Genomic DNA, 14,314 nt, shown 5'->3' on the forward strand with positions numbered 1-14,314 from the left:
TTTTCAAAATGTTTGCAGTGGGAGACTAAAACAGTGGTTTAGTCAAAATCATGTCCAAGAGCATGTATTATGAACATCATTAAAGCTCTGAGTGCATTTTTTCCTGTAAATTTTAGATTCCCAAAGTTGTTGTGATATTTTAAAGTTGTTTTTAAATATGAACTCGGCAGGTCTATTCTACTAAATAACATTTAACAATATGAGACATCATCGTGTTTTTTTCTGTAATTCTGGCTAACCAAGTACAGAGCTGTTTCAGCAAGCTGCGTCCTTGAGCTGCTGTGTTGTCTGTACATGCTAATAAGGAGAATGAGGAGAATTAATAAGCAAGTGTGAGATGCAGACATGGCTTACATGGTTTCTTGAAAATATTTCCAATTCCTTTTAACACAAAAAGAACACAACGCTATTGTATTATTTTAAAAGAAGTTAATTTTATTATTTAGTTCAGTATTTTGGGGGCATCTATTGTTAAACATCTGTCGTGCTGCACAAATTAGAACCCTAATTTTAATTATTGTTGAACCCCGTGACCTGGGGGTGGGGAAATGGCTCCGACATAAGAAAGAAATAGGCAAAAGTAAGATCTTAGAAAAAGTGGAGGCCAAAATCAAAGCTGTACTGACCTGAATGGAAAGCCCTTACATCAAGCTTTCTATCCAGCTACAGAGAGACATCATACTTAAGGGGCTACGGGAGTTCCATAGATGGCATTCCCTGAACCAAGGAGGCATTGACCAAGGCAATCAGACTAAAACCCTGGGATGGAGAGCAGGGAAATCCCAGGTGATCTCAGCTGCCTTTGTGGGGTATATGGTAGTTGATGGTCACTCCAGTATCTCAGGCCTAGATTATTAAGAGCTTTATATACCATCGGTAAATCCTTGAAGGCTCACTAAAAGGTAGTGAGCGGAGGTTACTCACTAATCCACTGTCCTTGTACCAAGAAGCAAACAGTTGACATTTCTGGGTCAATTTCAAGGTAAGCTCAAGTAAGGGGGTATTACAAATAAAAGGTATGAATGACCACAGCAGCATTCATGTTTAATGGAGAAGGGGAGATTTTCAAGAGAAGCTAGACATGGTAATAGCTACTTTGCAGCGCCTGCTTTAACATGGCCTTCCATGCTAAATAATCAATCCAGACTATATCCCCTCCATCAGCAGCAAACCCAGCATCTTCTAATTGGCCAGAACTCGCACAAAATTATATTACTCAGCCTCATTTAGTTTGCTTGGTCCCACCAAACATGAGATGGACCTCAAAAAGGGGAAGACAGTCTGACAGTAATGCAGGACAGACTGTGCATATTTCTTATCCTGTTCTGATATTGTTATCATGGAGGGGAACCAGAGGAGAAGGCAGCCCCTTTCTAATCTGATTGAACAAAGACTGAAGACAAAAGCACCACAATAAGTGATTATTAAAATGTTTCTTTAATTTTTGCTTTTATATTGATTTGAAAAGTCCCAGAAGCCAGCCTTTTTAATAAGTATGCAAGTGGTAACAATTAGTATCTTCTAAGTTCCCTGGCACAGTTGTCCAACAGATGATAATAGAAAGAAAAAATGGCCAATGTGCAGCCTGCAGGGCAAATTTGGCCCACAGAATTCTGTTGTGTGGCCCATAAAAACTTTAGGAGCCAGCATGGAGTGCTTCACCTTAATCAGAGTGGCAGGAGTCTGCTCCATTTTATGCAAATAGACATAGCCTTCCACCTCCTTCTTGTGCCGCTCCAGCAGATAAAGTTTGGAGACCCCTTGATCTGAGAGTGATGTTCAGTTTATATGTATTAGAAGTTTTCATCTGAGTAGTTAATTGTAGATAAAATACTCTTGCTAAGCATTAGTAATAACAGAATATTATTTGGGAGTCTTAATGAACCAGGAAGGGACTATTGTTGCTCATATTGGGTCTCTGTGAGAGGAAGTGGAGCACTACAATTCATCTTTTTTGTATGACTAGGTTATTTTGTCTTTACATATTAAATATTTTGCTACAGAATCTTCATACTGCTTTCTCTGGATAACAATCCAGATGTAAAGTGTTGCTGGTTGTTGTTGGTTTTTCTTACCAGTGTGCCACATTCCTCTGTCCCGCTTCAGTTTTCAGCCCATATTTTCTCATACATACTCCCACTGAACCCGAGAGGAGTTGAGTAAACTGAGCAAGGACAAGGATTTGGCCAAGTTGTAATAATATGCTTACATCATCTAACTGTTTCCCTGTCTGCTTGGGAAAGGTAGTATTCAGCATTACTCCTGATGATTTTGGTGTATGTTACAACTCTTGGCTCTTTGAGCAGGAGCTGAAAATTATATACTCTTTCTGCATAGTTTACAGTAAGTCTTTTGTTGTTTGTGATGCAGTATTGTTTCTGGAGTTTGGAATGTACTGTATGAATCTCTTATTTAGAAGCAAAATAAAAATATTTAAGGTTTCAGAGTAGCAGCCGTGTTAGTCTGTATTCGCAAAAAGAATATTTTGAAAAAGAAAAGGAGTACTAGTGGCACCTTAGAGTTGGCCACCTAACCAATTTATTTGAGCATAAGCTTTCGTGAGCTACTGCTCACTTCATCGGATGCATTCAGTGGAAAATACCGTGAGGAGATTTATATACACACAGAACATGAAAAATGGGTGTTATCATACACACTGTAAGGAGAGTGATCACTTAAGAGTGATCACTTAGCTATTACGAGCAGGAGAGTGGGAGGGGGGAGAAAACCTTTTGTAGCGATAATCAAGGTGGGCCATTTCCAGCAGTTAACAGGAACGTCCGAGGAGCAGAGGGGGGGGAAATAAACATGGGGAAATAGTTTTACTTTGTGTAATGACACATCCATTCCCAGTCTCTATTCAAGCCTAAGTTAATTTTATCCAGTTTGCAAATTAATTCCAATTCAGCAGTCTCTCGTTGGAGTCTGTTTTTGAAGTCTTTTTGTTTTAATATTGTGACCTTTAGGTCTGAGATCGAGTGACCAGAGAGATTGAAGTGTTCTCCAACTGGTTTATGAATATTTAAGTCTCACTCCCTGAGGTGGAAGGGTTTTCTGGGCTACTCCCTCATCCACTTGTGGGAGTGCCACATATTGTTCAACAGGGACTTCTCTGGCTGGCCTCAGGAGTTTCTGAATCGTCTTTCTTTAATTAAAAAAACAAACAAACAACAAACAAGCAACACTACAGTATTCTTCAGTTATGACTTAGAACACTATGTGAGCAATAGTGCTAATCTAATCTGATCTGGCTATAGAATATAGTTTATTCATACGCGCGCACACACTATCAAATAAGGAGAGACTTAGGGCTTGTCTACACTTACCAGGGGATTGACGCACGGCGATCGATGCATCAGTGGTCGATTTAGTGGATCTAATGAAGACCCGCTAAATCGACCACAGATCGCTCTCCTGTTGACTCCTGTACTCCACCTGAATGAGAAGCACAAGGGGAGTCGACAGGAGAGCGTCTCCTGTCGACATAGCGTAGTGTGGACGCTGTGGTAAGTAGATCTAAGTACATTGACTTCAGCTACATTATTCATGTAGCTGAAGCTGAGTAACTTAGCTCGATCTCCCCTCGTTAGTGTAGACAAGGCCTTAGAAACTCTTCAGATCATTTGGAAGAGTCACTGTTGAACAACGAATGGCGTTTGTGTGTACATATATACATGTGTGCATATGTGTTTTCATTTGTAATTTATTTGTAATATGGATGATATAGTTACCTTAGACTATTTTGCACTATGAGGAGTGAAAAAACAAAGGCAAAATGAGGTGGACTGGGTATTCAGCAAGGATTCAGTGGAACGCCTGCAGGGGAGATACTATTAAAGACACATGAAACCAACAGTGGTGCATTTGAGAACCAAGTCTTCTTTTTTTCAATGGGGTACTCAGTTATTCACAGTGAGCTTTTCCCTTTCTTTAAAAATAGAAAGGTAATATGTTAAAATCTGTAAATAACCAGAACAATCAAGTAGAATTACAAATGGTTAACTCTCACAAATAACTATTAATTAATGCCTAGTTGCCTTGAGGTAATAATGAACCCAGTTATCCACTTTTTGTTCAGTGAAAACCAGGTGATATATTAGAAGGCTGCAAACAGAGGTGCCCTTTGCTTGATTCTTAGAGAGAGAAACTCACTAATTTTTTGCCTGAACAATGTGTGTGGTGATTGAAGTACCCTCTCATCCCCACTAGAGGGGGGTTCCTCCCATGCTGGGCTGTAATGCTTTTTCAGAAAAGAAGTATGGGGAAATCTCACATGACTCTGTATGTTGCTTGAATATTATACAGAATTTATCCTACACCTACAGTGTCTGCAGTCCCTCATCTCTGATAGTTCCTAAATAAATCTTTGTACAAAGAGGTGAAAAATAAACCGAATAGAGTATAACATGAGTTTTAAAAATGCAGTACTAACAAAGAATTCAGACTGATACTTTATTGGACTGTCTTCAAGTTGCAATAAAATATTATATCACAGAATTGGTTTAAAAGTCTAAGATCTAAGAGCGTGACAGTGCCTCTTTGATCCTTGCTGGAAAAATAGAAGTGACATTATCAGGGCTATTCCAGTAACGTTTGTAATTAGAATTTCCAACCAGTATAATAGCTACATTCTGAGGTTTTGAACTGTGTTTGTAAGATTTTTATATAGGAAATATTTCCATTTGTAAAGAGAAAGTACAGTATAACATTTTAAACTTGCTTTTATTGTTTGGGGTGTCACAATTTGTTGCCATCTTTGGTTCCATGATTTGTAGGGGAAAGTGAAACTGGAATCGATGTTTTGTAAATGTATATTTTGAAACTGTGACATCAAGAACATTCTATTTTTCCCTTAAAGGGAAAGGGGAGAGAGAGAGGGGTTATACTTTAAAAATGATTTTGGGGAAGAGCCATATGCATTGTAAGGGTCTGAGCATGATGCTTAGTTCTAATCCTGCATCTAATACTTAGTCCTTGTGTAACCTTGGGCATCAGTCAGTTTACTCTGTGTATCAGTTTCTGCAAACTGTACTATGGATATTTAGCAATCTCACCAGAATTGATTATTTAGTATTTATAAAGCCCTTTGAGTATTAAGTGCTCACAATTATCATTATTAGATTGATTTTATTTATGTAGATTTTTCTTACTCTGTTCCCGTCTGTTTCACATCCCTCTCAGGATCCCATTTGGGAGCCTGTCAGTGCCGTTCCTTAATCAGCTGGACAGGTTATGGTTGAGGAGTATGTCGCGCATGCTCTCTTCTCCATCCTAGGGTCCATTAGAGAGCCCGCTCCCTTTTTTATGTACAGAATGAATAGAGGTTATATGTTGTTAGATCATGACACAAATATGTTAAAGTGCTGCCATTATTGTTAGTTTGTCAGCCTTTCCATTATAAAATGTCTTTTTCAGAGGTTTATAACTCAGGCATTAAAATTTGCTCGAGGCTGAAACTTGCCATTCATTTCTTTTCTTGATTTGCTTGAAATCCTTCTTTCCTTTTTTAAGTTAAACTGTAGATTAGATACATTAGTTCTAGTTATACTAGTTGTATAAATTATAATGCATTATTAGCATTTTAAAGTAAAATGTAAATCAAAGGAAGGAAGTGTTTTCTAGTGTTTAAAGCAGGCAGGGACTAAGGGTAGGAATCCGGAGTTCTGTTCCTGGCTCTGCTACTGACTTGGTGCCTGACCATGGGCAAATCACTTAACCTTTCTGTGCCTCCTTTCCCTATATGTAAAATGGGATGAGGACACTTCCCAACCTCAAAAGGGTATTGTGGGCTTAATTAATTAGAATTTATAAGAGCACTTTGAGATTCTCAGTGTAGAAGTGCTGAAATGTGAAATATTTACAAGAAGCCGACATTTTCAATGGAAAATCAGATACTGTGCCTGTTTTTCCATTCTCTCAGCTCTCTCAGTCCAGATTAATAGGTTACCAACTCCTAGACCTGTAAGCTGCAAGGCAACCAATAAGTAATTTCACTTTTGGCCCTTAACAAGCCTGTGTCCCTTGAGCTCCCAAACTTTGCAGTCAGGCAGAAACAGTCTTTGCCGGGTGAGATCTTATTCTCTCAATTCCAGAGTTTCAGAAGAATCTGCTCTGCCCAAGACAGGACAGGGGTCTATAAGTGAGACTTTATACTGCCTACTTTCCAGCTGCAGTTTTTCCACTTCGTGATGATGCAAGAGTATTAGTCCTAGTGTGGAGGAGTGAAGGGGGGTAGGAGTTTAGATCATTCTGGTCTGCTGTGTCAGATAATTACCCTGCCGGGTGATTCTGAATGTTCACAGGAAACTTCTTCCTGTGACTCAACATCCATGGGAAAACATGGTTCCAGCTGTATTACAGTACGGTGTGTGGCACTGAAAAATTGTGGTCTGCCCTCCTGGCATGGCTTAGGCAGGTAACCTTCTTTGTGTCAGGTGTAGGTCTTAAAGAATGATTGCGGAGCTCCCTCTTTCTTCTCTGAGGATTTCTGTGGTTGGTTGTTAGTTTGGCATGGCCAATTCCCTATCTAGGTTTCCATGTGGTAGACTACACAAGGGCCCCCACTTCCAGGATATTTGTTTGGCCTGGATTCTGGTGCTGTGCTCAGGGAAGTTTTCTGATAGGTGGCTAAATTTGAAATGATCTTTCTCCTTATAATTTCAGGTTGAAGTCTTGGCCTCGGAGGATGCTGCATTTGGACTGAAGGTGTGTAGTTTGATGCAGTTTTGTTATATAGGTCCCATCAATTTAGACTGGTGGATCCGATGTCACAGAAGAGGGTAATTTCCTACCTGAAATTTGGGAGTTCTGTGATTCAGATCCACCAGTTGAACAGCTATCCCGTAGTCCTGAAACTCTGAGGATGTAACGTGGGGCTGTTTGGTGGTATTATTTCCTTTTGTTTACTCAGGGAAATTTTATTTAGGGGAGCCAAGGAGAAAAAGCAAAAGGTAGTGTTCTAGTGACTTTTAAAATTGCAGTTGACTGAATGCTGGATTTGTTCATGTTCCATAAATTTGCAACTCACAAGTCTTAACAATTAAGTACTGGTAGCCATTATCTGATTTGCAATCTGTTGGTTAACTCATTTGTTCATGGCCCTTATTCACAATGCACCCCAAGCAGAAAGCAGTTTATTCAGCAGCTGTGTTCAATTGTAAGTGTATCCATGGCATACTGCATACATGTTCCAGAGAACACTCCAGAGCTATTCTGCAAACTGGTTGGGGTGCATCCTAGCGCTTATTGGTCGATGTACCTTATGGTGTTGATCACAGTTCTTAATTGAATGCTAGTAGCAGATGATTTTAGGCAAGGCAGATTGTGTGTAGGCTATAGCCAGCTAGCTGAGAAGAGAGAATAGATAAGGGAGGGGGAAGAGATTGTAGGAACATTAGGGTAAATCATGACAATGAAGAGTCCCCTGCTGCTGAAAGCCCACATGCTGTGATACCACTGCAGGTGAGAAAATAGCAGTGATATTACTACGAAAGTGAAACAATCAAGAGAAGATGAAATAACTTCTGCAAGTTTATAAGGAATACCATAAACAAAATTAGCCCAACAACAACAAAGAAATCCTAAATTTTAACACTTTAAAAGCATCTAAACGTTTATGATAATATGACTTATGGTTATGTCTTTGTTGCATGTTTTTGTGTTGTGATAGCTGATAAAATTATTAAAAAATAAATAGTGCTACTCCAGTATTATTTGAAGTATTTAACATCTGGTAGTCAGCAGCATTTTCCATTTTTTATTTAATACTCAGCATGCATACAGAATATTCATTGAATATTTAATAAACCTGGAGGGTCAACTCTTGTGAACTCATCTCCATAATCCTTCATACTAGCTGGGTAAACAGAAGTATTACTGAAGATTACTGTAGCAATAGCTCTCACAGCCTAACCCACTGTGGAAAAGGCTATGCTATTGTTTTATGGCCTAACTTGCAGGTTGGTTTCAGTCTTAAAATCAACTTCATAGAGATCACAGTTTGAAGCTCCTTTTTACATCAGTAATTTTAATGATTTCTCATAATCTTTTGGATTTTATAAGTCTGAATCCATACAACTGTCGCTTCTAGTATCACCTACTAGAGACATGAGTGGGGTCTTTCTATAAGATTTTATAAGCCCAAGAGGCTTTTTTTCCCCCTTCCTTCAGAAAGTAGCTTTACTAATAGAATGTCCATGTCTAGAGAAGGAATACCATGGGCTATCTTTTATGTATGTGTGTGTGTGTGTGTGTGTGTGTGTGTGTGTGTATTTGGAAGATGAATAGCCCTTGGTATTTATATCTATATAAAATACCAAGGGCTATTCATTTATACACACAAAGAGAGAGAGAGAATAAAACAGATACGCTCAAGTTTAGTGAATCCAACATTTGGCTAATTGGCTTAACATTTTTTCTTACACCTGTTTCCACAGTCTACATAACTCTTTTCTTTCCCCTTAAAACTAAGTGTTTCCCCTTCCTTTTGTCTGAATGCAAAATAAATGTCCCGCAGACCAGTGCTAACGAGCAACACTATGCTAACAAACCTGTGTGTGTGCCCATAGTCAATGAGAATAAGCACAGTTTGTGAGGAGAAACAATTTCAGATTCAAGATTCCCAACAATGATTCTGAATAGCAAATAAAAGTAACTCTAATGTTATGAAAAACAGTTTCTGTGGATTTGACTAATTCGCAGATAGAGGATGACTTGGATGAAAAGGCTTAAAATCAGAGCTTGCATGATGGTATCAGCCGGGATTACCAATTTTTAGGCTGCATTTCCTTATAGGTTTAAATCGGGCTTTCTAGGGGATGGATTTTCAACTGCAGATACAATAAGTGCTTCACATTTGGAGGCACCAACAGGCTTTCACATGTATAAGTGTATGCGGATGAAGTGGGTGCTGGTGTATTTTTGTGTGGGTTCATCCATTGCACCTGTTGCTGAAAGTTTGTCTGTTGGTCTTACTGTTATTGAAAGGCTTTTATAGCTGTATTTCCTTTAGATTTGTTGGAATAAAAAAGAGAAAACTAAATTACTAAAAGAAAGAGTTCCTAGTAATATGCTTTTGTTTTAAATTCTGCCTATGTATTCCATTTAGTAAACACATAACCTGGCAATGTTTAGAAATGTGTAACTTTCCCAAGAAAACACATGCTGGGGGAATTAACAAAACACGGTTTCTTTACAACATTTGTGCTCTGTCAGGTGAAGGCCTAGTGCAGGGGTGGCCAACTTGTGGCTTTGGAGCCACACGCGGCTCTTCAGAAGTTAATATGCGGCTCCTTGTATAGGAACCAACTCCGGGGCTGGAGCTACAGGCGCCAGCTTTCCAGTGTGCCGGGGGATGCTCACTGCTCAACCCCTGGCTCTGCCACAGGCCCTGCCCCAACTCCACCCCTCCCCGCCCCCTCCCCTGAGCCTGCCGTGCACTCGCTCCTCCCCCCTTCTCCCAGAGCCTCCTCCATGGAGCCTCCAGAGCTGATTGGGAGGTGCGGGGTGGGAGGGGGAAGCGCTGATCGGCAAGGCTGCTGGTGGGTGGGAGGCGCTGGGAGCGGTGGGGCGGTGGTGGGAGCTGATGTGGGGTTGCTGACGTATTACTGTGGCTCTTTGGCTCTTAGTACATTGGTAAATTCTGGCTCCTTCTCAGGCTCAGGTTGGCCATCTCTGGTGTAGCGAGACCATTGTTAGTTGGTAGATTTCTCCCCGCCCCCCCCCAGCCGTCCCCAAACCATAAAACATTTGGGTCTTTGATGATGCTAGGTATGTTTTAGAAATCTTCAGGATAATTTTGTGTAAAATCCGCACATGGTTTTGAAAAAAATAGTTGACATCTATAAATTTCCAAAAAAAAGATGATTAATTAAAAGAAAACTATTGGTCCACATTATCAACAAATTCCAGAGAGACAAAGGAACAACTTATTAAATTATAAACTTTCCAGATTTTGTCTTAAATATTTTATTATTACATATCTAACTGAATTGCTTTAGCACATTTTTTAAAAGAGCCTTTTTTGGTGGGCAGAGAGCATTTTTCCCAGATAGTTGTGATTGGATGTGTGTTAAGTCCCACTAAAGTAAATGGGAGATTTGCACATTGAAAGCACTGTTAGACTGATGCCTTTAGTATCACTTTGCCTTTAGTATACTTTTTTTGCTCTGCTCTAGTTCTGTGAACTCTTCCCTTTTAGGATCAAAAGTTTTTTCACTAGGGTTAATTTTAATGGAAGGGTCCAGGAAAATATTTTCTTTCTTTTGGTTCTGAGGCCTGGTCTACACTAAAAAGTTGGGTCGAACCAGCTACGTCACTTGGGGGTATGAAAAGTCCACACTCCTGAGCGACAAAGTTAAGCTGACCTAGCCTGTGTAGACTGCGCTAGGTCGACACTAGAATTCTTCCATCGACCTAGTTCCTTCCTCTCGGGGAGGTGGATTAGCTATGCCAATGGGAGAACCCCTTTCTTTTTTTTTTTTCAAAATAGTTGAGGTTTGCTGGTTAGATGGAAAGAGACCCCAAGCTTTATAACATGCTCTTTAAACCTCTCCTCTGAGTCGCTGGTAGAAAACAAAAACAATCAGCTGTACGTGCCAGCAGTTTTGTAGAATGGAGGAAATAACTCAACGTGATTCAACTGCAGCTTCTGAACTTGTAGGAGTGGTATGTGGTTTAGTTTAGTTTCTTCTTTACATCAAATTGGGATAGCTTTTGATTAACTTTAGTATTTCAGGATTTAGCATGACATTTGTGTGTGTGCATGTTCATGTACTAGGAGAGAGTGGGAAAACTATGGGTCAGCAACACATGACCATTTATTCTGTAGGTGTTCTGGGACAGTTTGACCATGGCTGGCATATAAGAACAGCCTTACAGGGTCAGACCAATGGTCTATCGAGCCCAGGACCTGTCTTCCAACAGTGGCCAATACCAGGTGCTTCAGGGGGAATGAAGAGAAGGGGCAGTCATTGAGTGATCATCCCCCTGTCATCCACTCCCAGCTTCTGGCAAACAGAAGTTAGGGACACTCAGAGCAAGGGGCTGCATCCTTGCCATCCTGGCTAACAGTCCTTGATGGACCCATCCTCCATAAACTTATCTAATTCTTTTTTGAACCCTGTTATAGTTTTGGCCTTCACAACATCCCCTGGCAATAGGTTGAGTGTACACTGTATGAAGAAATACTTCCATTTGTTTCTTTTAAACCTGCTGCCTATTAAAAAGGTACAAAAAGGTACCCCTCCCTCCACCATCCTGGCTTCCTATTCACGGGGGCGGGGGGGGGGGTTAGGGTGCTATTTAAACTATTCCCAAAGGAGGGTAGTCATTATCCTCTTCACTTTTCTCTCTTATGGTAGCTTTAGGTTGCAACTAGGGCTTGGGAGCCTCAATAAAGGAGCCTGCTGAGAGGATGCGTCCACAGATGCTCTGGCCCCTTCAGGGTGCATGAGTCAGAGAATTATTATTGTCGAGAGAGGCCTTCATGAGAATGGCTTCAAGGCTTAGAATGATGGTGTCACACACCCAGTCTACATGCCGTATACTGTGCGTGCTATGTACTGTACAGTACATTCAGATTTGGTAGAATCTAAACTTTCATTTATTAAACAAAGAAACCCCCTACGTTTTTCATAGTTGCCAAGAAAAGCTTTCAAATGTGGAGTGAGTAAACTGATACAGTGATAGCTGCCTGTCTACAGACAGCTCAAAACAACACCTCTAAGAGGTGTTTGCTCCCCCTCTTCCATTCATCTTGTTGAACTTTAATGACAGCACTTTAAATACCAGCAGAAAATATTGCATTTCTCAGGATTTTAGTAGATATGATGGGGAAATGCATTTCAGCAGGTAGAAATAAGGACCACCAGGAATGAAATTGGAAGTTGCTGCAGGAAAGGAATAGCAAAGGGAAAAAAGTCAGATAGATACAAAGACAGGAAATGGGGAGCACAGACAGAGGAGGGAGGGGAAGGAATAGAAATAGAGGACAGAAATAGCGGTAGTCCTAAAAGATAGCTATATTGAATGATGCTAAATTTGACAGTAAGATAGTGACCAAATAATAACAACTAAGGCTGAGATTTTCAAAGCCTCCTAAGGGATTTAGATACCTAATTTTCAATAGGACATCCAAAAATCTTAGTTTCAAAAGTTACTTACTTACTACGTAAAGGCCGTATCCTACCTTTCATCTTTGTACAAACCTCCAATTGATATCAGTGAGAGTTCTGCTGTGGATTGTGGGTAATTTCTAACGTGGCTCACTGACCATAGTTAAAAATGGAATTCAGCCCCCTCCCTAAAATGAATTTAATACTCCTGCTTTAGAAGACCCTACCTTCACTCAGTTCCTGCTCTCTTCTTTCCTTCTGTCTCACTGGAGCCTTCAATATCTACAGCTACCTGACCCAAATAATATAGAGTAAAAGACTATGTACTCAGTGTCTTAGAGGAGAAGGGTGAGATCACCTCTTTCACACGTCTCAGCCTGCGAAGTGCCATTAGTACTATTTGTAGAGGCAGCCACGCAGCCTGCCTACTCTAGCTAATGCTGAGATGCAGCATTAATTTAAATAAATTTGTTAATGACAGTCCGGCACATGTCAGGAGGCACGCAACTTTGTGCAACAGGAAAAGAGACACCTACGTGTGTACAGTGGGGGAGCTCCCTCAAGAACTGGGGCTCTCTGCTTTGGTTTTGAGCTCTAATCCTGCCATTGTGAGTAGTTTTAAGAGGTGTTGTGATGTAATTGGCTTAATCATTCCTATTATGTTGTTTTGTATGAAATTAAATTAGGATTATAATTTGACATATGAAATAAATGGTAACTGGATTAGTGATTTGCAGGTGTCATTTAAAAAGAACAACCAGGTAAGAAAAGAAAGCCTGTCAGACTCTGTAAGTGGAATGTTTCAGAGTAGCAGCCGTGTTAGTCTGTATTCACAAAAAGAAAAGGAGGACTTGTGGCACCTTAGAGACTAACCAATTTATTTGAGCATAAGCTTTCGTGAGCTACAGCTCACTTCTTCAGATGCATGAAGTGAGCTGTAGCTCAGGAAAGCTTATGCTCAAAGAAATGTGTTAGTCTCTAAGGTGCCACAAGTCCTCCTTTTCTTTTTGTAAGTGGAATGTTTCCTAATGTTCAGAGGTAGAGCTATACAACTGCCTCCCAAGTGGCTGTGAAGTAGGAGGTAGCTCCACCTGTTCAGCTCGGGGGCGGGGGATGTATTGTTGCCTTTTGGGAGATGGAGCTGTTTTATTTCCAATGAACACATTCATCGTGGAACTGATTTTACATTTTCTCCATTAGAAGAAAAACATAGAAGATGTTTGCCTTTGATCTAGAGTTCAGCAGAATAGAGAGACAGTTCTGTTACAGAATTGTAACAAGGCTGACCTTTCGGATGAGTTGTGTCAGTGCAGTGGAGCTTTCGGCGTTGGTGATGGAACCAGCCAATCTTATGGTTTAGTGCAGGGGTCGGCAACCTGCGGCACGTGCGCCAAAGGCGGGACGCGAGCTGATTTTTAGTGGCACTCTGCTGCCAGCCAGGGTCCGAGCCGCCAGCCCCACTCAGCCCGCTGCCGGCCTGGATGGATAGAACCCAGGGCTGGCAGCGGTCTGAGCGGGGCCAGCGACCGGGACCCCGGCTGGCAGCAGCCGGTGGACAGAACCCCAGACTGGCAGCGGGCTGAGCCACTTAGCCCGCTGCCAGTCCAGGGTTTCATCAGGGGGCCCCTGTAAATGTAAAATTTATTACTGGCATGCAAAGCCTTAAACTAATGGAGACTTGGCACGCCACTTCTCAAAGGTTGCTGACCCCTGGTTTAGTGACATAGCATGAACGGATGACCTCATCTTCATAATTTTGTAACTGCAAGGATTAAGAGATACTATATGTAACTCTTTTTAAATATGCTGCTAGCATGCAGATTTTTTTAATGCTCTCATTTTTTGACATAGCATACCCAGTTTTGCAAGAGCCAAGTGAAGTGTATAAGCTAATCTGTCAGACCATTGCACTAAGGGGGGGACCGTTACTTTTTCACCCCGGTATGCTTTTTTACTCCAGTTTATGTAGTTTCCTTCTTCCTCCTCCGCCCTGCAAATGCTGTGTTACTGCAGTAGCACAGCATGCACATTCCCTCTTGTAGTCTCAGATACCACGAGTTCAACTCCCTGGGGGGAATTTAGGTGGACGGTGGATCTTACACTGCAGCTATCTGATCTGATGCATGGGATACCGAGGAGAGTATTTTCAGCGGTCAGCTATGAATTTTTCCTATCATGAGTGGAGGATCCAGAAAGATATG

General features: G+C 40.9%; 1 protein-coding gene across 8 annotated transcripts in view; it reads left to right on the forward strand.

Annotated features, from left to right (window-relative positions):
• The window catches only part of ARID1B (AT-rich interaction domain 1B), a 403,429-nt gene that overhangs the window by 202,656 nt on the left and 186,459 nt on the right, over positions 1-14,314 (forward strand). For 4 of the 8 annotated variants that reach the window (XM_077813245.1, XM_077813244.1, XM_077813247.1 and 1 more), the window contains exon 5: positions 6,664-6,705. The exons of the other annotated variants lie outside the window; for them this stretch is intronic. In XM_077813245.1, coding sequence (XP_077669371.1) covers positions 6,664-6,705 — 42 coding nt within the window. The remainder of the gene's footprint in view (positions 1-6,663; positions 6,706-14,314) is intronic. 8 annotated transcript variants of the gene reach the window in all.

Source organism: Eretmochelys imbricata, chromosome 3, assembly GCF_965152235.1.
Source record: "Eretmochelys imbricata isolate rEreImb1 chromosome 3, rEreImb1.hap1, whole genome shotgun sequence".
Classification (NCBI taxonomy): Eukaryota; Metazoa; Chordata; order Testudines; family Cheloniidae; genus Eretmochelys; species Eretmochelys imbricata.